General features: G+C 51.2%; 1 protein-coding gene, 2 long non-coding RNA genes and 1 pseudogene across 8 annotated transcripts in view; 2 read left to right on the forward strand and 2 right to left on the reverse strand.

Annotated features, from left to right (window-relative positions):
• The first annotated feature begins 2,041 nt into the window (after positions 1 to 2,041).
• LOC108292590 lies at positions 2,042 to 4,227 on the forward strand (annotated as a pseudogene).
• Positions 4,228 to 4,244: 17 nt separating this feature from the next.
• Positions 4,245 to 8,387, reverse strand: LOC119468798. The gene is made up of 3 exons (XR_005197571.1): positions 7,947 to 8,387; positions 5,763 to 5,766; positions 4,245 to 4,271 (listed from the first exon to the last, which is right to left on the reverse strand). It is a non-coding gene; the product is annotated as an uncharacterized LOC119468798 (long non-coding RNA).
• A 3,113-nt stretch (positions 8,388 to 11,500) lies between these two features.
• Positions 11,501 to 11,720, reverse strand: LOC108292568. The gene is made up of 2 exons (XR_001820318.2): positions 11,679 to 11,720; positions 11,501 to 11,639 (listed from the first exon to the last, which is right to left on the reverse strand). It is a non-coding gene; the product is annotated as an uncharacterized LOC108292568 (long non-coding RNA).
• A 4,239-nt stretch (positions 11,721 to 15,959) lies between these two features.
• The window catches only part of PPP2R2D (protein phosphatase 2 regulatory subunit Bdelta), a 59,168-nt gene continuing 53,836 nt past the window's right edge, over positions 15,960 to 21,291 (forward strand). For 2 of the 6 annotated variants that reach the window (XM_037733144.1, XM_017513546.2), the window contains exons 1-2: positions 16,339 to 16,450; positions 16,533 to 16,625. Coding sequence is in view for 3 of the 6 variants with exons in the window: in XM_017513542.2 (XP_017369031.1) it covers positions 16,444 to 16,450; positions 16,533 to 16,625 (100 nt within the window). In the remaining 3 variants the exon portion in view is untranslated. Of the gene's footprint in view, positions 16,451 to 16,532; positions 16,626 to 21,291 lie in introns of those variants that run through there. The other 4 variants (XM_017513542.2, XM_017513544.2, XM_017513550.2 and 1 more) reach the window with 4 other exon arrangements.

Genomic DNA, 21,291 nt, shown 5'->3' on the forward strand with positions numbered 1-21,291 from the left:
GAGAAGGCGGATCTGAGCTGCTGAAGGAGAAGGGAAGAGACAAAGGCACATCTTGGGTCTCTGGGAGCCGAGGAGCCTTCCTTTCTAGAGCAAGCAGAAAGTCATCTTATCAATCAACTTGACACTTCCTCCCACGAGAAGGTGAGAACATTCACATTGCTAAGGAGGCTTTGATGTACAAAGATCTTTTTTCAACGTACAGAACTTTTAAGTTACTCAGATAAATGGGGGAAGACTTGACATTTATTGTGAATAATTTAAATTCAAATAGGCTCCTAGTGGAGGGAAATTACCAGACACATGTGCCTTCCATTCTATGCTTCTGCTGACATTTGGGCTCCCAAGTACCTTAGAGCTGCCCTGATTTTTATAATCTAGAGAACAAAACCGTATTTTGGAATATCATGAATCTAGTATTTTTATTTTTGAAATGAAGTTATACCCACCTGTGAATTATTTCTTAAAAAAAAAAAAAAAAAAAAAAAACCTCAGTCTGGGTGCCATGGCTCACGCCTGTAATCCCAGCACTTTAGAAGGCTGAGGAGGGCAGATCACTTGAGGGCAGGAATTTAAGCCCAGCCTGGGCAACTTGGTGAAACCCGTTTCTACTAACAAGAGAAAAATTAGCCGGGTGTGGTGGCACACACCTGTAATCCCAGCTACTGGGGAGGATGTAACACAAGAATCACTTGAGCCCCAGAGGCAGAGGTTGCAATGAGCAGAGATTGTGCCACTGCTCTCCAGCCTGGGCAACAGAGCCAGACTCTGTCTTCAAAATAAATAAATAAATAGGATCACAGATCTAACTGCTCCTTGGCCTTTAGCTACGATACGTGTAAAATAGATCACAGACCTATATGTAAATGCAAAACTGGAAATCTCCCCCACGATTATACAGAAGAATATTTTAGTGACTTTTGGTTTGGAGGTGAGTTTTAGATATAACACCAAAAGCATAATCCATAAAAGAAAAATATGACAAGTTGTACTTCATTAAAATTAAATATTTCTGCTCTAAGAAAGATAGTGTTAAGAGAATGAAGGCCGGGCGCAGTGGCTCATGCCTGTAATCCCAGCACTTTGGGAGGCCAAGGCAGGTGCATCACAAGGTCAGAGATAGAGGCCATCCTGGTGAACATGGTGAAACCCTATGTCTACTAAAAATACAAAAAATTAGCTGGGCATGGTGGCACGCGCCTATAATCCCAGCTACTCAGGAGGCTGAGTCAGGAGGCAGAGGTTGCAGTGAGCCACGATTATGCCACTATACTCCAGCCTGGGTGACAGAGCAAGACTCCGACTCAAAGAAAAGAATGAAAAGAAAAGTCACATACTGGGGAAAAACTTGCAAAACACATACCTTATAAAATATTGCATCCAAAACATACAAAGAACTCTTAAAATGTAACCATGAGAACACAAACAGTCCAATTTTAAAATGGAAAAAAGATCTGAATCTTATAAATGAAGATATACACATGGCAAATAAACATATGAAAAGATACTGAACATCATACATCATTAAGTAATTGAAAATCAAAACAACAGGCTGGGCGCGGTAATCCCAGCACTTTGGAAGACCAAGGCAGGCGGATCTCTTGAGGCCAGGAGCTCAAGATCAGCCTGGCCAACACCGTGAAACTCCATCTCTGCTAAAAATACAAAAATTAGCTAGACGTGGTGGCACGCGCCTGTAGTCCCAGCTACTTGGGAGGCTGAGGCAGGATGATCACTTCAGGCCAGGAGTTCAAGGCTGCAAGAAGCTATGATTGTGCCACCACACTTCAGCCTGGGTGACAGAGCAAAACTCTGTCTCTAAAACAAAATAAAAATAATTCATTGAAAAATTAAAAGCAATTAGGGTACTGTCTTGGTTTAAACCATCTCAACGGGGGTTGGGCCACGGCGGCAAGGCCGTCTCAGGCTGCCATCCCGCCCCTCCGGTCCGCCACCACCGCCTGGGGGTTGGTTGAGGCGGACGGCAGGGTCCAGGCCGGAGTGCGTCATTCCCTCTGCGCTAGGGGAAGCGGGCAGTCAGAACATGGGTAAGAAGAGTCGAGTAAAAACTCAGAAATCGGCCAGGCGCGGTGGCTCAAGCCTGTAATCCCAGCACTTTGGGAGGCCGAGGCGGGTGGATCACGAGGTCAAGAGATCGAGACCATCCTGGTCAACATGGTGAAACCCCGTCTCTACTAAAAAAATACAAAAAATTAGCTGGGCATGGTGGCACGTGCCTGTAATCCCAGCTACTCAGGAGGCTGAGGCAGGAGAATTGCCTGAACCCAAGAGGCGGAGGTTGTGGTGAGCCGAGATCACGCCATTGCACTCCAGCCTGGGTAACAAGAGAAAAACACCGTCTCAAAAAAAAAAAAAAAAACTCAGAAATCCGGCAGTGGTGCTATGGCAACTGTGTCACTGAAGGAAACCTGACCAGTGAACTGTTGCAGAAATGCAGCAGTCCTGCACCTGGCCCAGGAGAAGAGTGGGAAGAGTATGTGCAGATCCGGACTCTGGTTGAGAAAATACGGAAGAAGCAAAAAGGTCTGTCCGTTACTTTTGATGGAAAAAGAGAAGATTACTTTCCTGATCTGATGAAATGGGCCTCTGAAAATGGGGCTTCTGTCAAGGGTTTTGAAATGGTTAACTTCAAAGAAGAGGGCTTTGCTTTGAGAGCAACAAGAGATATCAAGGCTGAAGAATTGTTCTTATGGGTTCCACGAAAATTACTAATGACTGTTGAATCTGCTAAAAATTCAGCGTTGGGGCCTTTATATTCTCAAGACCGAATCCTTCAAGCCATGGGAAACATCACACTGGTCTTTCGTTTGCTGTGTGAGCGAGCTAGCCCTAACTCCTTCTGGCAGCCCTACATTCAAACCCTGCCCAGTGAATACGACACTCCTCTCTACTTTGAAGAAGATGATTCGGTATCTTCAGTCCACACAAGCTATACATGATGTCTTCAGCCAGTATAAAAACACAGCTCAGCAGTATGCCTGCTTCTATAAGGTCATCCAGACCCATCTTCATGCCAACAAACTGCCCTTGAAGGATTCTTTCACTTTTGAGGACTACAGGTGGGCAGTCTCTTCTGATATGACACGGCAAAACCAAATTCCCACCGAGGACGGTTCCCGGGTGACCCTGGCTCTGATCCCTTTATGGGACATGTGCAACCACACCAACGGCCTGATCACCACTGGTTACGACCTGGAAGATGACCGTCGTGTGTGGGGCTCTGCAGGATTTTCGGGCTGGAGAGCAGATTTACAACTTTTATGGCACTCCATCAAATGCAGAGTTTGTGATCCACAGTGGTTTTTTCTTTGACAATAACTCACATGACAGTGAAAATAAAGCTTGGAGTGAGTAAAAGGGACAGACTCTACGCCGTGAACACTGAGGCCTCGGCACCTGCCGGCATCCCCACTTCCGGTGTTTTTGCGTTGCATTTTTCGGAGCCGCCCATCTCTCTCAGCTTCTGGCTTTTCTCCGAGTGTTCTGCATGACTGAAGAAGAATGGAAAGAACACCTGCTGGGAGACAATGCTGTTGATAGAATCTTCACCGTGGGGAACTCTGAATTTCCTGTTAGCTGGGACAATGAGGTCAAACTTTGGACACTTCTTGAAGATGGAGCTTTGCTTCTTTTAAAAACATATAGAACAACTATTGAGGAAGATAAATCCGTCTTGAAAAACCAGGATCTTTCTGTTCATGCAAAAATGGCCATCAAATTGTGCTTAGGTGAGAAAGAGATTTTGGAAAAAGCAGTAAGGAGTGCCGCTGTCAACCGGGAATACTACCACCAGCAGACGGAGGAGAAGGCTCCGCTTCCCAGATATGAAGAGAGTAACCTTGGGCTGTTGGAGAGCAGCGTGGGGGACTCGAGGCTCCCCATGGTCTTGTGAAATCTGGAGGAGGAGGCTGGAGTGCAGGATGCCTTGAACATCAGAGAGGCCATCAGCAAAGCAAAGGCCACAGAAAACGGGCTTGTAAACAGTGAAAATTCTATCCCTCATGGGACCAGGTCCAAAAAGGAAAATCTCAATCAAGAGGGAAGTCAAAGAGCAGTTGCAGATGCCAAAGGGTCTTCTTCAGACAGCACCGACGCGGGGTCTTCTTCAGACAGCACCGGCGCGGGGTCTTCTTCAGACAACACTGACGTGGTGACGGAGCAGTGCCGAGGTGAAGCTGGGTCGGGGGTACCCAGTGGGGCAGGAGTTGACGGACGGCCCATTCACATCGCTGTGTCTCCTTGTTAACATACTTCTTTTTGCAGAGAGGAAGATAATGTTTCTGCTGCTTTATATAAAAATGTTTTTTTTAAGTTATTTTAAAAATCTAGCTTCCCTTTTTGATTAAGATTGCCATCTTGCTTTTGGGCAAAACAAACGAGCTAACAAACAGTAAGAAACGGGGAAGAGGCGCCTGTGGATCTGCAGCCCCACTGTGGGCAAAGGTATTTTCTTCCTGGGGAAGAATTCAGTTCCTCCCTCAGCTGTGCTTTTGTGGCCTGTCATCTTGACGACCAGAATGAAAGCTTGCTCTGCCTCCTGCCAGCCAGAGCTGGTGGCGGGACTCGGGTATTCAGCATCAAGGTGGGGAACTGCACAGCAGAAAACAGAATTGAAGTTGGGACACTGCAGAGTCTGGGTAAAATCTTTGGTTTTCCTCCTTAAAAAATAACACCCCATTACGAAAAGAAAAGGTAAGGTGGCAACCTTATTTTTAATCATTTAAATGTTGATGATAATCCTAATTATATAAAAATATATATATAAACACACATATATATATCTAGTGATTTCTAAGGATTTGTTTACTTTTGTGTTTTGTTTTACTGTATTAAGAACTTGTCCTTTCTCCTTGAATCACAGTAGGACGTGCATCATCCTCCTAATTTTAAATGTTGGCTCTGATTTTAAAGGGGTGCATTTGATTCCAGCCTTGGTAATGGAGAGTTTGCAAACACACAGAGGCCCACAGCTTCACGTGGTGGTGTGCAGTGTGAGGCAGCTCCCTGGCTTTCCTGGTTTTCACAACAAGCTAGAGATTTTCAAAGCTACACTTTTGAGTAAAAGCCCTTACTAAAAGAAAAAATGATGAAAAAAAAAAAAACATCTCAACAACCTTTACCCTAGATTCATACTAGTGTCTTCACAACTCTGAGTTCACGCGCGGGTTCCCTTGCCTGGAGTAACATCCCGGTCTGCCTAAAATCCCAGACATGCTCTAAGATCCTGTCACCTCCCTCATGGGAAAAGTACCATCCACTCAGAAGTCATCACTGCCTTCCCCTTTGTTTGAAGCCATGTAAGTAAGTCTCTCGTGGTCGGATGATTGTACCGCAGGCTCATGTGTGCATGGAGGAGGGGGGCATGCAGGTCTTTCCGATTCTTTCTGCAGCCATCCCTGGGGTCACTGTGCCCCTGCATCACTCCTGCGCTCCCTGACGGGCCCAGGGCACTTGGGAGGCCTCAGGGAGCAGGCACCGAAGCAGCTCTCCACTGAACAAAGCAGGCGTGCCCGCCTGTCTCAGCCGCAAACATCAGCGGCAACCGTGGCGCCCTTCTACAACCTGGTCCACCTTCGGGTCCAGCCTACGCCCTGTCAGATCTGCATAAACACACAGGTTTAGGGTCCCTGTCCCTCTTTCCCTCTGTCGGTGTCTCGCAGGGGAGGGCTCTGGCTCCCCGTCAGCAGGCGGCCATGCCGGCATCTCTCAGACCCACACGTACCGTCCCAGCCCTCGGCCAACACCCTTCTTCACCCTCTGCTGGGGGCCCCTCAGGGTGACCACAAGACCTCTTCAGGGCCTACACACTCACACACATACACAGAGACACACAGACAGAGACACACACATAGAGACAGAGACACAGTTACACACAAACACAGACAGAGATACACACAGACACAGACACACACAGAGACACACACACAGAGACAAAGACACAGAGACAGGCACATACAGAGACACACGCAGAGACAGACACACACAGAGACAGACACACAGAGATGTGCACACAGACACATGCACAGAGACACATACAGAGAAAGACACGCAGAGACAGAGACACACAGAAACAGAGACACACAGAGACAGACACACACAGACATAGAGACACACAGAGATACACACAGAGACAGAGATACAGAGAGACACACACACAGAGAGATATATAGACACACACAGTAGACACACTCACAGAGACAGGCACATGCCCCAACAGAGAAACATGTGGACACAGACACACACAGACACCCACAGACACCCTGAGTTCAGTCCTCACCCATACAGGGGAGCAGAAGCTCCTCCACGCCCCTCGGGGACACCATGGGGCAGCCTGGTGCCCTGCAGCTGTGTCCCCTTCCTGAGGAGGGGCAGGGGCCCCTGCCGAGGCCACTGCTTCAAGGCTCCTAAAGAGGCTGTGGGGTCCCCAGCCCCTACATTCTCCAACTTCCCTGGGGACACATGTTCACTCTCTCCAGCTGCTCTAGCTAGTTACCAAAGTTCAGTGGCTCAAGACAGCACAGATGTTCTTGGATGATTCTGCAGAAAATCGAAGTAGCCTCAAGGGGCTGAAATCGGGGCTGGTGCCTGCTGGAGGCTCCAGGGGAGCAGCCAGCCCTCACCTCTCCCACCGTGGGGCCGCCTGCCTCCCTGCCGTGGCCAGCCCGCCAGCCTCCAGTTCTGAGTCGCCTCCCCTCCCTCTCCAGCCCTCCTGCCCACCCTGTGACTCCACCTGCCCACCGGGTCTCCCAGGATCCTCTCCGTCTCAAGAGCCTTCATCAGTCACATCTGCTCAGTCCTGTGTTTCACAGGCCGCAGTCACAGGTCCTAGAGATTAGGACATGGACATCCTTGAGGGGCCTTTATTCAGCCACCACAGGTGCCAGTATCCCCAGTCCCGCAGGGTGGGCTGCTTTTGGCAGGCTGGCTCCTCCTCCGAGGCCCCTCTAGCTGTCCTCTTGGGCATGTGCTCAGACATCCAACCCAGAGACACAGGGCCGGGAGCTGGCACACAGGGCAAGGGACCTCCCACATTTTTCTGTCTTACACCAGCTCATTATCTTGAACTGAACAGGAAGGCCTTCGAGAGTATGTCTTATACCTGGTTCTAAGCGAAGGGCCACGCCCAGAACAGGAGCTGCTGTACCTGAAGGGAGGAGTCCAGGGAAAGGAAAGGGGACAGGGTTTGGTCCCCCACAAATCCAGTCCCCTCCAGCTACCTGGGAAAGGACCTCAGGAACTCATGCCTCTGCCTTTGCAATGTTAGCATCAAGGCCATGCTACCAGGCACTCTCGGCTTATCCTTCCACATGGGGGACAGGAACACCAAACTCCAGGGAGGTGGGGTTCCTTCCCAGTGGGTTGGTCGTGGAGGGAAGCTGGGAACCAGAGAGAAGGGCTTGGCAGAAAATGCTGGGAGGCTCCTCCAAGGGCAACCTGGAGAAATTCAAGGGAATGGGAGCCTGGAGAGAGAGCAGAGCCTGCAGCAGCCACACACGGAGAATAAGACTGGAAATCCTGGAAAGAGAGGGCCATTGGGAGGAAGGGCTAGGGAGTTCCCACAACGCGCGCCCCTGGCCAGTCTGCAAGCCGAGGATGATGGGTCAGGAGCGGCCGCTCCAGCCACGGCACAGGACCTAGTGTTCCCGCAGCACCAGTGAAGGAGTCAGCCACAGAGCAGGGTGGAAATCCCGCACCACAGGCATCCTCTTGTCCTTGTGCAGCAGGATCCCAGGAGGCGGTGGCCAGCGGGTTCAGTCACTGCATTAGGGTGTTCTTCCTAGGCAGAGCCAGTGCTCAGGCCCCCTGTGCGCCCGGCCCTCCAATCCACCATGAAGGGTGGAGTGTGCAGTATACGCCCCTGCACTGCTCCATGTTTTATGACATCCAGACTCAAGGTTAAGAGCCCCAGCCTCAAGATTTGAACTTACCTTAGACTGAGCTTCAATTCTCGGTGATTGTAAAGCCATAAGCAAGTGATTTAACCCCTCTAAGCCTCAGTTTCATCATCCGAGAAAACAGGATGGCAACACTCAGCCCACAGAGCTTCATGAGCACTAAATGACGTGCCTGTGAAGTGCTCAGTGCTGTTCTAGACACTTGGGGCATGTCCATGGTGCCGCTGAGAGCACAGGTCGACCCCTCTTCACACCTGCACCTGCCAGCTGCTCAGAGGGTGGCCCCTGCTGTATAAAAGCAGGGGCAATTAGTAGTCGACTGCTCACACAGCTACAGCGTCAGCATGTCAATGTGAATCAGGGATTGAACAAGACACTGAGGCTGGAAGACAGCAGGAATGGCAAGAGCAGTGACGATATGAAAGCGCATGTATTTCTGTACACACATGAACCTGCTTTCTTTTGCTGCCATAACAAGTTACCGCAAGCTTAATGGCTTACAACAACACCTATTTATTATCTCACAGTTCCTTGGGTCAGAAATCCGGGCAGTTTGCCTAGCTGGTCTTCTGCTTAGGGTCGCAGGAGCCTGAAATCAAGGTGCCAGCAGGGCCGCACCCCTTTCTGGAGGCTTTTGGAATGAATCTCCTTCCAGACTCTGCCAGTCAGTTGTCTGAATGCTGTTTGTTTGGTCAGGTTCTCATCCTGGTGCCAGCTCTCAGTCGGGGGCTGGACTTGGCTCCCAGAGGCAGCCCAGATTCCTGCTCATGCCTTCCACACACCCTTCCAGCACCTGCAGGCCAGGTCCCTCTTGCGCTCTGACGCGTGCTAACTCTCCTTTCTGCTGCATCTGTCTGACTGCAGCCGGAGAAAGTGTCTGCTTTGAAATGCTCAATTAGACTGGGCCCACAAGGATGATCCGTGATAATCGGCAAATCCCGGAACTTTGAACCCATCTGCAAAGTCCCTTTTGCCATGCAATGTGACATGGCCACAGGTTGCTTCTGGGGATTGGGGCATGGACATCTGGAGGGCTTTATTTTGCTGACCACACACAGGCACACATCTCTCTTGTTCCTGTATCCCTGATGTTCTCTCTGCCACATTCAATACAGCATGTAGAGATGTTTTGTTTGAAACAAGGAAGGAGTGCAGAGGAAGAGAGGGGACAGACAAACGCCCCACGCCAGAGAAGCAAGGCCCAGGAGACAGGAGCAGGTTACGTGGGGTTTTCCTTCTCAGTTCCCAGCGCGGGTCTCGTCACAGCCTTTTGGTCATCCCTCTCTTCATACGTCCTTCCTTTTCTCTGTTCCTTCATTTCTTCCCATCTTTCTTCCCTTCCTTCAGCATTTGACAAAAATATGAGGATCGGATCTTTTCCGACAGGAAGAAAGAATGATGGAAAGACGTCTAATGCCTTGCTGGCTCCAGCAGTAGGAGGCAGCCATGTGTCAAAAGTCAGACACACAAACCAGCCCCCGGCCTCTATCCACACCTTCCACGCAGGCCCTCCTGCCGCTGCCCCTCCAGCCAGCCCACAGCCGGGCAGACTGGGTGCCTTCTACTCCAGCAAGCTTCGCAAGGTGGTTGATTTTCCACGGGAAGATTGCACATCCTACCCATAGGCTACATCCATGGTAACCATGAGATTGCCACTAAGTCTGAACTTGAAAATAATCCATATTTGGTATTTTTGAATACTATTTAGTAGTTGAAATCTAAATAAATCAAAAATATTTTAGGCCGATGCCATAGCTCATGCCTGTAATCCCAGCACTTCAGGAGGCTGAGGCAGACGGATCACTTGAAGTCAGGAGTTCGAGACCAGCCTGGCGAACATGGTGAAACCCCATCTCCACTAAAAATATAAAAATTAGCCGGGTATGGTGGCACACACCTGTAATCCCAGCTACTCAGGAGGCTGAGGCAGGAGAATCCCTTGAACCTGGGAGGTGGAGGTTGCAGTGAGCCGAGATCGTGCCCCTGCACTCCAGCCTGGGCGACAGAGCAAGACTCCATCTCAAAAAAAAAAAAAAAAAAAAAAAAAAAAAAAAAAAAATAAATAAAAATAAATAAATAAATTAAAAAATTTGAAAATAAAGGTATTTGGGGCAAGTGTGATTTTTTTTTCAGACTCTTAAGAAATAAAGTTCTTCATAGGCTTGGAGAAAACTTATGGTAAGTTAGGCTTTTTAAAAATCCATTTTATTGAGGTATTATTCACATAGAATAGAACGGGTCCACTCTAAGTGTCTAGTTCAGTGAGGCTTGACAGCCATGCATGCTCTGTAACCGCGGCTGCCACAGGCCGGGGACATGTCCATCACCCCAGGGAGCTCCTCCCGCTCTTTCCAGTCAACCCCCCGCCCCTCTTGCCCCACGCTGTTTCTTAAATACTGCAGAGCAGTTTCACCTCCTTTAGAACTTCAGTTCTCCAGAGAAACAGCGCATGGAATGAGCTTTATTTTCACCGACTCGCTCACACGATTGTGAAGGCCGACAAGTCCAAAAGCAGAGGGTGGCAGGGCAGGCCAGCAGGCAGGATTTGTTCTCCAAGAAACCTTGGTATTTGTGCCGAAGGCCTTTGACTGACTGGATGAGGCTCACCCATATCAGCAACGGTAATCTCCTTTTCTCAAAGTCAACTGACTGGATGTTACCCGTGTCTACAGAACCCCCTCGTGGCAGTGCTTGGCTTGGATTTGATGACATAACTGGATACTATCCCCTCGCCACGTTGACACTCGAGACTAAGCATGCAGTAAAATAAAGGGGCGCATGCAGCCTGCACACCTCCGCGTGTGGCTCCTTTCATTCTCATAATCTTCCTGGGACTCACCCCTGCTGTCCGGTTTGTTACTGAATCGTACTCCCTTGTATGAATACAACAGGCTAGATTCTCATACACAGCAGCATTTCCAATTCAGCTACGAGATCTAAGAAAGAATTTTAAAATACACAATTGCTGTCAATACTCAGAAACTTGCAAACACCAATTAGAATCCAAACAGAAATTCATTGAACTACTAGGTTGTGCAAAAGTAATTGTGGTTTAGCTAACTATTTTAAGTTTTTAGCATCTGAAAAAGAATGGTTAAAAATCTCTTTCTGGTCAGCTAGTGCTCAGTGGGACACAGGGGAGGCAGCTCACCAGTTTCAAGGAGATGTTACTTCTGCGGGCTACCTCTGGTGTTTACAGTTCAATTTAATGGAAGCTTATTAACCAGAAAATACATTCTGAACTACAACTGATTGTCTTGTCATCACTTCAAAAGACATATTTCACACACATTAAAGGAATTACATACGTAAATAAAAATAAAATCCTACGCCCGCAATCCCGGCTGAATGAACCCCGCTGTGGCCAAGGGGACCCCAGGAAAACCTTAAAACTGAGGCTATGATGGCGGGATGGGAGGTTAGACAGGCCTCCTGATGCCCCCTCCCTTTTATGGTTTAGACACAACAGACCAGCGTTAATGTTAAGCTGGAGACCGTAAGACTGACAGAACGGACTCTGCGGCAGTAAGATACAAGGTCTTCAAAGATACTACAAAGATACCTTTTTTTTTTTTTTTTTTTTTTTCAAATCCACCTTTTATTTTTTCTTTAAAAAAAAAAAGAAAGAAAAATGGAACCAAGCAAACAGCAAAACCGAGGCGGCGTCCGCGGCTCCCGGGCGGCGCTGCATGCTTGGCGGGGCAGGCTGGGCTCCAGGGCGCCGGTCTGCGGAGCTCGGGCGCGGCGGGGCCGGCAGGCTGCAACAAAGTGCATCGGGGCCGCCTCCCGCCTCCCTCACCCGCCCGGGGCCAAGTCGAGCAGGTGCGGGCGGCGGACACGCTGCGCCCGGGCCCTGCGGTCCTCCCGCCGGCCCTGCAGGGGCCCCTGAGGTCCTGGGGCGCGGTCGGCCCGGGGGCGCGGCGGTCGCCTCTCCGGGGGGAGGGCCTGGCGCGGGCACCTGGACACGGACTGCAGTCGGCCACCCTCACTGCTGCTTGCAGGCCGACAGCCGGCGGATCTTGCTGCTGGCGGAGCAGGCCTTGCGGGCGGGGTCGGGGGCCCTGCCCTCCGCCTTGGATTTGGGGCTCAGCTGCGCCGTCTCCGTGAGGTTCATGCACACGGCTCTGGGCAGGCCCCGGCTCTGTCCGCTCCGACTGGCCTCCTCTTCTGGGATCTGTCCGGGCACCGTGAAGTCCTGAGTGTAGATGGTGTCGTCCTCGATATCAAAGAGGTCCTCGTCCTCGTCGGCTCCGTGCAGGTCTTCCAGGTACGGCACCACGGTCATGCTGCGCCACCGGTCCTTGGTGTCCGGGCTCGGCGGGGTGGGCACTGGCGCCTCAGCGGGTGGGTGTTTCTTCCGGAACCAGCTGTGCTGCCGGATCTGCCGTAGGGAGAACCTCTTGGCCGGCTCATACTCAAGCATCCCTTTCAGCAGGTCGGAGAGTGGGGGGCCACATTCGCCTGGGATCGCCTAGTTCCCCTTCCCGATGTTCTCAAGCAACTTGTATGTGCTGTCCCCTTCGAAGGGGTACAGGCCCGTGGTGATGTTGTAGAGGGTGACCCCAGCCGACCAGATGTCCACCTTGAAGCCAGAGAAGGTGTCCAGTATCTTTGTCCAGAAGGTATTGATCGACTTACGACCTATGCAACTTACGACCATTCGACTTTACGACCACAATCGCTAGCCACGACTGCTCCGCGTCTGGCAGCACAAACGTTGCCCAGCTGGGCGTACGACAGTGTGGACCAGCTTCCGGCAGCACTACCATCTCCGCATGCACCATTTCAACTGTACATATAGCCTACTCAACTTACGACCGAATCGTGTTACGACTGGTCTGCGGTCCCGACCGTGGTCGTAAGTCGAGCACTAGCTGTAAGAAATTAGAAACAGGACCTACAGCCGTGCAGGGGGAGGGTGCAGTCGCAAACCTGCACTTACAGAGTAAAGGACCTTCTCACTGCCGACGCGTGTTCTCCTCCAGCAGCTAAGCAAGCGCTGGCCTCGAGATGCGCAATGTTAAACAACTGCAGCTCCACAGCCACCAAGTGAGCCCAGGCCTGCCCCACCAGCCATAACCACAGCTTTCACTGGACACAGACTGTAACTTTCTCCTGGCAAGAGACCACTGACCTTGGACTAGTTCTGGTGAGTCTACAGAGGCTGCACATCTGCATGCATTCCGGTCCTGAAAAGACCTCTTGAGGTACAGGGCCTAGTAATTATTTATTTTTATTTTTTACTTTATTTTTTAAATAATTAATTTTTTTTTGAGATAGAGTCTTGCTCTGTTGTCCAGGCTGGAGTGTAATGGCGCGATCTCGACTCATTGCAACCTCTGCCTCCCAGGTTCAACCGATTCTCCCACCTCAGCCTCCTGAGTAGCTAGGACTACAGACATGCGTGACCATGCCAGGCTACTTTTTGTGTTTTTAGTAGAGATGGGGTTTCTCCATGCTGGCCAGGCTAAGCTCGAACTCCTGACCTCAGGTGATCTGCCACCTTGACCTCCCAAAGTGCTGGGATTACAGTCGTAATATATTCAACTGTTGAGTCTCCCCGCTCCAAAGTGAGATTGGGTCCTGTGTGACGTAATACGCACGTGTCAGGACCCTCTTCATGCGTATCCACAGCTCCTCCTAGAGCCTGTGGATGATGTGTGTTTAGCTAACCTGCCCAGCCCGAGCTCCTGCCACACCCTCCTCCTTCTAACAGCCTGCCTCCCATCCTGGCCTGGGGGATGGCCACCTTGCGACTGTAACCCTCTAAAAGAAATAAAGTTCCTGTTTTTTCATATTTATACACTGTGGGGTTTTTAAGTTAACACGTAAAAGAGATCTGGTCTTTAACTCAGTTTTTCAAGTGCCTTCCTGGGCAGACTGGCTAAACCTACATTTTAAAAAGAAGACTGCAGCCCCATTTTCCTGCTCTTCTCCTCAACAGAGAAGTAGGTGTTCACTGCCTCCAGCTCCTCTCCTGCCAAGCTCCCCAGAGCCCTCTGCAAACCTGTGATCCTAGTCCATTCCGTAGCCACTGCTCTGTCCAGGTCAGTAATGGCCTCCCAGTGGCTACAACCAAATGGTCGGTCCTCCATACTCACCACACAGCACCACAGAGAACCACTCCCTTCCGTCTTCAGTAGGTCCTGGAGGTGGAGTCTCCATCATCCTCAGCCTCCTCACCCCTGCAGGGCTCTGTCCTTGGTCCTGTCCCCAACTGTCCTCTCTCCTGGGGTGACCTCAGCCAGTTTCCTGGCTTGAAATGACCTGTAGGTGCCCTCAACTTGATGCTCCAACCCGGGATTCCCTGTGCTCCAGGCCGGTCTGTCTGTGCGACAGCTCCATGTGGTGACAGCGAACCTCTGGTTGGCTGCATCCACCACCACCCAGCTGTGCCTCTCCTGCCCTTCTGCTGCAGAAACTCCACCCTTCCCGATGCTCAGACCACATAAGTCCCAGCTCTCTCGCACACTGCATCCTTTCCATCAGCAAATCCCAGGGGCTCTGCGGTTGAAGCGCTTGTCTCTGAAATCCGACTGGTTCTCACCACCCAACCCCATGTTCATCATTCTGTCCTCAACCCTGTGCCTGGAAGGCCATGTTGGCCACCTGATTGGTCTCCCTGCTTCCCCTCTCTGGATTCCCACAGGCTATTCTCAGCAGAACATCCACAGCGGCTCTGGTAAAGCCCAAGCCCACACGAGTCTCCTCTGTTCATGGGCCTCTCTCTCTCTGAGTCCAAGGCTCTTAAGCGGCCTGCCCACTGTCCATCCTCCTCCACTTACTACCCTGCCTTGACTCCCACCCCTGGCCTCCACGCCACTCACTCTGCACCCATACCAGGCATGGCCCCGCCTCCTGTCTTGGCTCCCGTTGGTCTCCCCTCCTGGCCAAGCTTTCCTAGATGTCTGCATGGCTTGCCCTTTATCGCCTTGAGTCCTCTCCAGTCACCCCGCACAAGACTCCAACTCTCCCATACACATTTCCTTCTTCCCAGCTTCCTCTCTCCAGCTCCACCTGACTTATCACATACTTACTTCCTTATTGTCTGTCTCCCCCACTGAAAGGTAAGCTCCACCAGGGCTGAGATTTATCTGTTCTGTGCATCCCTCACACCCAGGGCTGTGAAGGGGGCCACACGTGGTGGGAGCTGTTAATAAATAAAATTTGTGGAGTGGATGAATGTTCCTGATTTTCAGTGACTGCCTTTTAATGGCTTAATATGATCAGTGCCCACTGTAGCTTTCCTGAAAAAAGTTCTGATTCGGGACATCAATCCCATATGGACAGTCTCCTGACGATAGCTCGACTTCAGATGTTTCAACTTTACAATGGGTAGATTGGATATTTGATGCATTTTTGACGTAGGAAGGGCTTATTGGCGGGGAGGGTAGCCCACTGTAAGTTGAGGAGCACCCGAATCGCTCAGTATGCCAGAGAAAAACACCCACAAATGAAGAAACGATCAGCTGTGTTTCCTTAAGACTGCACCGGAAGCTCCAAGAACCCGTAAGGTAGCCATCTGGTGGGCAACGGTGCGCTCCCACAGGGAGGTGGACAGGGTCGAGAAACTAAGGTGGGAGGTTGGCTCGTGCCCAGGAGTTCGAGACCAGCCTGGGAAACATAGGGAGATCTCCGTCTCTACAAAAAAAAAAATTAAAAAGTAGAGTACTCGCAACTACTTAGGAGGCTGACGCAGTAGGATGGCTTGAACCCAGGACTTCGAGACCAGCCTGGGCAACATAGAGAGAACCCTGTCTCTACAAAAAATTTAAAAATTAGCTCGCAGCTACTTCCGAGGCTGAAGCAGTAGGATGGATTGAGTCCAGGTCAAGGGTGTAGGGAGCCGCGATCGCGCCCCTGCACTCAAGCCGGAGTAACAGAGCGAGGCTTCTGGCAGCAGGCGGTGGGCGGGAGGACGCGCTCAGGTGCCGCGCGCTCAGGTGAGACCGGCCCACATGCTCCGCCCACCGCTGCCAAGCGCGCCCTCCATTGGCTGTTCCGCGGAGAACCCACGCTCCCATTGGCCGACGCGGACTGGGAGGCGTGTCCGGCCCAGCTGCGCTCTGCGGATAAGTGTGGCTGCAGCCGAGGCCCTGCCGGAGTTCCGGAGAGTAGGGGCAGCGCTAGTCCTCAGGGGAGCGCCGGGCGCACACCGGACCACTGAGGGTGGCCGAGGAGCTCGCCTGTGCCCGCCGACCCTAGCTTCCCTCCGCAGCCGCCCAGGCGTCCCCTTCCCAGAGCAGAGCGGCGCTTGGCTCAGGGCCGGGGTCGGCTCGCGCAGGCGCAGTGGGCGCCCCCGGCAGCCCCCGCGGCCCGCCCCGCCCGCGGCCTGTCCGAGGAGGCGGAGGGAGATGACGTCATCGAGCAGGGCGACGGGCATTGGGCGCCATTTTGAAAAAGAAAAAAAATCCGTCCCCGGCGGCGGCGGCGGCGGCGGAGCCGGCCGGGGCTGAGCGCTCGGCTGCAGCGGCGCGGAGGCCGTCTCTCCGGTCCGCCGCGGTCCCCGCCTGTCCCGCCGCCGGCTGTCATGGCAGGTGAGGGGCCTGCGCGGGCCGGCGGGGGCCGCGGGGGCGGGCGGGGGCCGCGGCCGGTCTGACCGCCCCGTTGTGTTTGCAGGAGCCGGAGGCGGCGGCTGCCCCGCGGGCGGCAACGACTTCCAGTGGTGCTTCTCGCAGGTCAAGGGGGCCATCGACGAGGACGTGGCCGAAGGTGAGGCCCGCGCCCCGCCACGCCCCGGGATCCTCGCGGGCAGCGCCCAGCCCGGCCGCGGCCTCCGGGCCCCACGCGCCGGTGGAAGGCGGGCAGGAGGACGGGGGCCCGGCCGGGCGGGGGCCGGGGTCGGGGGCTTGCGGTCCTCTGTGCGCGGATCTGTCCCGCGGGGCGTGGGCGGAGGCGCCTGGCCCGCGGCGGGGCTTATGTAAGTCACCAAGGTCACGGGCGGCCGGGCCCTCCGAACCCAGCGCGCGCCCGGGCCGCCTCCTGCCCGGGCCGGAACCGAGGAGACCGCGGCGGAGCCGGGGACGGGAACCGAGTCCAGATCCTGCGCTCGGGCGGCGCGGCACCGTCGCCCGGAGGATGGGGACGCGCCTGGGGCTCCCCCGATCCGGCTCTGCGTTTCCTCGCCGGTGCGCTCTCGAGCAAGCTGGTTGCCTCGGCTTGTCCACCCTTAACAAGAGCACCGGCTCCCTGATTCTTAAGGTCCGCTTTCTGAGGTTCTGAAATCCTGGAATTTTACTGTGAAGTATTGTCGTTGCTTCTCCGCTGATACATTTTAAAGTCTCTACGCCAGATTTTAATCTCGAACCTTCCGGTATTAACTTGGTCTTTGCCTGAAATCATACCCTTAAATTGGCCCAGGCACAAAGTTTTAGGGTGCTGGGAGGGAACTGGGGAGTGCCTCCTGCCCCAGCTTTCCATGAAGCTTACATGTCACCTTAAAGTTTAGGAGTTGTGTAGCCTTCCTTCCACACAGCTGAATGGAGAACTTGGTCGAGTCTTAGAAGTTTGATTATTATATCAGATTTAGAGCCATAGTGGCCATTTTGTTGTTGTTCATACATCTTACTGAACATTGTAAACCTTTAACCTCTTCTTAAAAATGATTTATGTGTGCACCAAATACACCTTCCGTACCTTAAGCTGCTAAAAGCCCCTGGTCAAACGTCCACCTCACTCCATCTCGCTCCCCCATGACCTTTTACTCCCTCCTCCCCACCCTGTATCTCTCCTTGGCAGTGTCTGGTTTGGCGCATGACCACTGAGGGCTTTTGGAGATTCCTAGCCCCCTGGGACAAGCAGGGCCTGGGTGATGAAGCAAGTGAAACTCGGCTCTGAGAAATGCGGAAAAATGTGTATGGTTTGAGATTGAAACTAGGCGCATGTTACATGATTTGAAAAGTTTATTGATTTTTTTAATTTTTTTTAAAACATATTACTTTTTTGTTTGATTTTGCATATGCCAAGTAAGTGACAGTTCAGCCTTACTCAAGTGTAACTTCTGTCCCAGTAAAGCAAAACTTGTGTGGGAGTAGGGAGGTGAGAGGGCTTAGTGCCTGCCTTAATTTCTTTTTTTTTTTTAAAAAACCTCTTTTCTTTTCCGGAGACAGGGTCTCACTGTAGCCCAAGCTGGAGTGCAGTGGCACCATCTCGGCTCACTGCAGCCTCTGCCTCCTAGGCTCCAGTAGTCCACCCACCGTAGCTAGGACTACAGACGCGTGCGCCACCACACCAGGCTAATTTTTGTTATTGTAGGGGGTTTGCCATGTTGCCCAGGCTGGTCTCGAACTCTTGGTCTTCAGTGGTCTGCCCACGTCAGTCTCCCCAAGTGCTGAGATTACAGGTGTGAGCTAACATTCCTGGTCTGGTTTCTTTACTTAAAAAAAAAAAAAAATTATTGATAAGCTGAATGACTTAAAACTTAAGTGTAACTAAAGTTTATTTTAAATGTGACTTTACACATATGAAAATAGCATCTTTCTTTTTAAAAAATCTTGGGCTGGGCCTGGTGGCTCACACCTGTAATTCTAGCACTTTGGGAGGCCGAGGTGGACAGATCACTTGAGATCAGGAGTTTGAGACTAGCCTGGCGCACATGGCGAAACCCCATGTCTACTAAAAATACAAAAATTAGCTGGGCATGGTGGTGCACACCTGTAATCCCAGCTACTTGGGAGGCTGAGGCAGGAGAATCACTTGAACCCGGGCTGTGGAGGTTGCAGTGAGTAGAGATCCTACCACTGTGCTCCAGCCTGGGCAACAGAGCAAGGCTCTAAAATATATATACATGTGTATATGTATGTATACATATATACACGTATACACACATGCACACACACAAATGCTTTGTTCTCTGAATTAAACTGATGGGAACTTTTTACAGTTTTAAATCCCTATTTTAAGTTAAATTTTGAGTAAGTCAAAAAATTTGATATTTTGAGTTGTCATGGTTTTTTTGTAACATTGCTTTGTGGTAATTATCCACATGTTTTGGTTATTTTCTGTATTCAGAGCTTTTTATTTTCATCCATGTTTGCTTTGGCCGTGATAACCCACCAAGATGAACACATTTGTAGCTTACCATCACTCTGTCCCGTCGTTCTGATACTGTTGGTTTGTATGCTGACCACAGAGTCGACGGTAACGGACGTGCAGTTCTTAGTCACCAGGGATTGTTGAGCAGCCAGGTTCAAGAAGCTGGTCATGCCCAAACGCAACCTTGATGGAGAGATGTTGGTGAGAGATAATAAGAGATGGGTGGCTGGGTGCGGTGGATCACTTGAGGTCAGGAGTTCAAGATTAGCCTGGCCAACATGGCGAAACCCTGTCTCTACTAAAAATACAAAAATTAGCTGGGCGTAACGGCGCTCGCCTGTAATTCCAGCTACTAAGGCTGAGGCAGGAGAATGGCTTAAACCTGGGAGGCAGAGGTTGCAGTGAGCTGAGATCGTGCCATTGCCCTCCAGCCTGGAGACAAGAGTGAGACTCCCTCTCAAAAAAAAAAAAAAAGAGACGGGCAATTCATAGGGGTTTTTATTGTGCACTGCTGCGCAGGCTGTGGAACTGAGGGTATAGCCGATCTTATTTGTTTAGATTTGTGGCTTGTGAGGCATTTTGTTCTTAAAGATTCTGTTCTGGGCTACGTTCAGCTCTGTAGAGTTCTACGGCACCCCTGCACTCTGGCTGTCTTTCTGCTCTCTCTGCAATGGGTAAGAAAGAGGAGCCTTAGAGATTGAGGCCAAGGTCCTTTTCTGACATCACTGGGGCAGCACCCAGTGTACAGGAGGTAGTGCCGGGGATTAAGAGTAGGCGCTCCTGACTTTGAAGGTCATGAAGTGAGTAATGTAGAGAAAGCGTTTGGTTTTTGTTTTGATTTCTGTTTTGTTTTTAAAACTAATAGTTTGGGGGCAGTGGGACCAGAATCATTACCTTTGATAAAAGTGTTGGCCTGTGTAAAACTTGATGCTCCCCCACACACCCCGCCCTTTCTTTTTTAAGAATTGAGTTTAGCTATGGGTCAGGTCATTTTGCTAAGAGCCATCCCACTGGATCATCAGACTTCCCATCCTCCTGCAAGTAGGAGTAGAGCTGAGCTCACAAGGAAGTTATGAAACGTCCTGTTGGAGCAGTTGTGGGAGCAGCCGTCAGTGGCAACTTGCCTCTCCTGCCCTTGCCGGAAGGTGGGACTATGTGAGTTCGTCTGCCGAGGTGACCAAGAGTTAAAATAGTAAAACCAGGGGGCTTCCAATAGGAAGCGCGGAGAAGAGTTGTTTGTTAGCACCTCCAAAATGTTTAGGTGCTAAATGGTGACTGCCTTCTGGAGACTGTTAACGCTGTGCAGATGTTTTCTGCGTGTTATGTAGCCACCTTCACCCAGCCCGTCCTCCCTCTCCTGGAGCGTACTTCATCATGCGATGTTTTCTCAGTGTCACCTGGTATTTCATCCTTTGCTTCTCACTCTGCTAGACTGTGAGCTCCTCAAGCTTGAGGGCCAGTGTCACCCTTCCCGCCCCAGCCCTTGTAGAGGATCCCGCAAGAAGGTCATGATAGGCAACAGTTGCCGAGTTGTCGTTCCGTGCTAGAGATTGCTCACAAGACTTTGTCCCTGTCAGTTAATTTAATCTTCACACAACCTAAGAAGGGAGTAAATGCTGTTCTTCCCAGTCTCAGATGCAGAATCCAGGGTGGGGAAGCAATGAACCTGGGTCATAAAGCAACTCTGTGGCAGGGCCACGGTTTGAAGCCATGCCGACCGGCCACAGAGCCCTGCCTGGGGTGCAGCATTGCTTCAGCCACTGTTTGCGGCCAGTGAAGTACTGATGAAGCGCCACTGTGGAATGTGGCCACCCAGCCCTGGGGTGGAGCTATTCTTCTAAAGCTCCGTAAGCATCTTGCCACCAGGAATCGTATGAAAATGCCTTTGAAGGCAAATGAAAATGAAATGCCTTTAAAGGAAGTGCATATCAAAATGATGTAAGATTAGTAACAAGGATTCAAGAATAGCATCACTTTCCAACCATTTCTCAAAATATTTGAAGAGTAGCTATCCCAGAGACAGTAGGTAAGTAAAACTTACTTGTCAAACTGCATGTCAAACGAGTGCTGCAGCACCTTTGCCTGCGGAGCCCCTTGCTCACGACTGCAGTCTGCTTGCCTGCAAGGAAGCTGTGGGTCTTGCCCCCCATAGACGGCGCTAATTGCTCCCATGGAGAAACAGTGGGGAGGGACCAGGGGTGAAGGGTCTTACGCTGAACACGGTTGTAGCTTGATTACAGCAGGTTCCTTTCATCCCAGAATTTGTAGTTTTAAGTGGATTGGGTTTTTATTTGATTTTGCTTTAATAGGTTTCTTTTTCTTTTTTTCTTTTTTTTTTTTTTTT

This window comes from Cebus imitator, unplaced genomic scaffold, assembly GCF_001604975.1.
Source record: "Cebus imitator isolate Cc_AM_T3 unplaced genomic scaffold, Cebus_imitator-1.0 Scaffold495, whole genome shotgun sequence".
NCBI lineage: Eukaryota > Metazoa > Chordata > Mammalia > Primates > Cebidae > Cebus > Cebus imitator.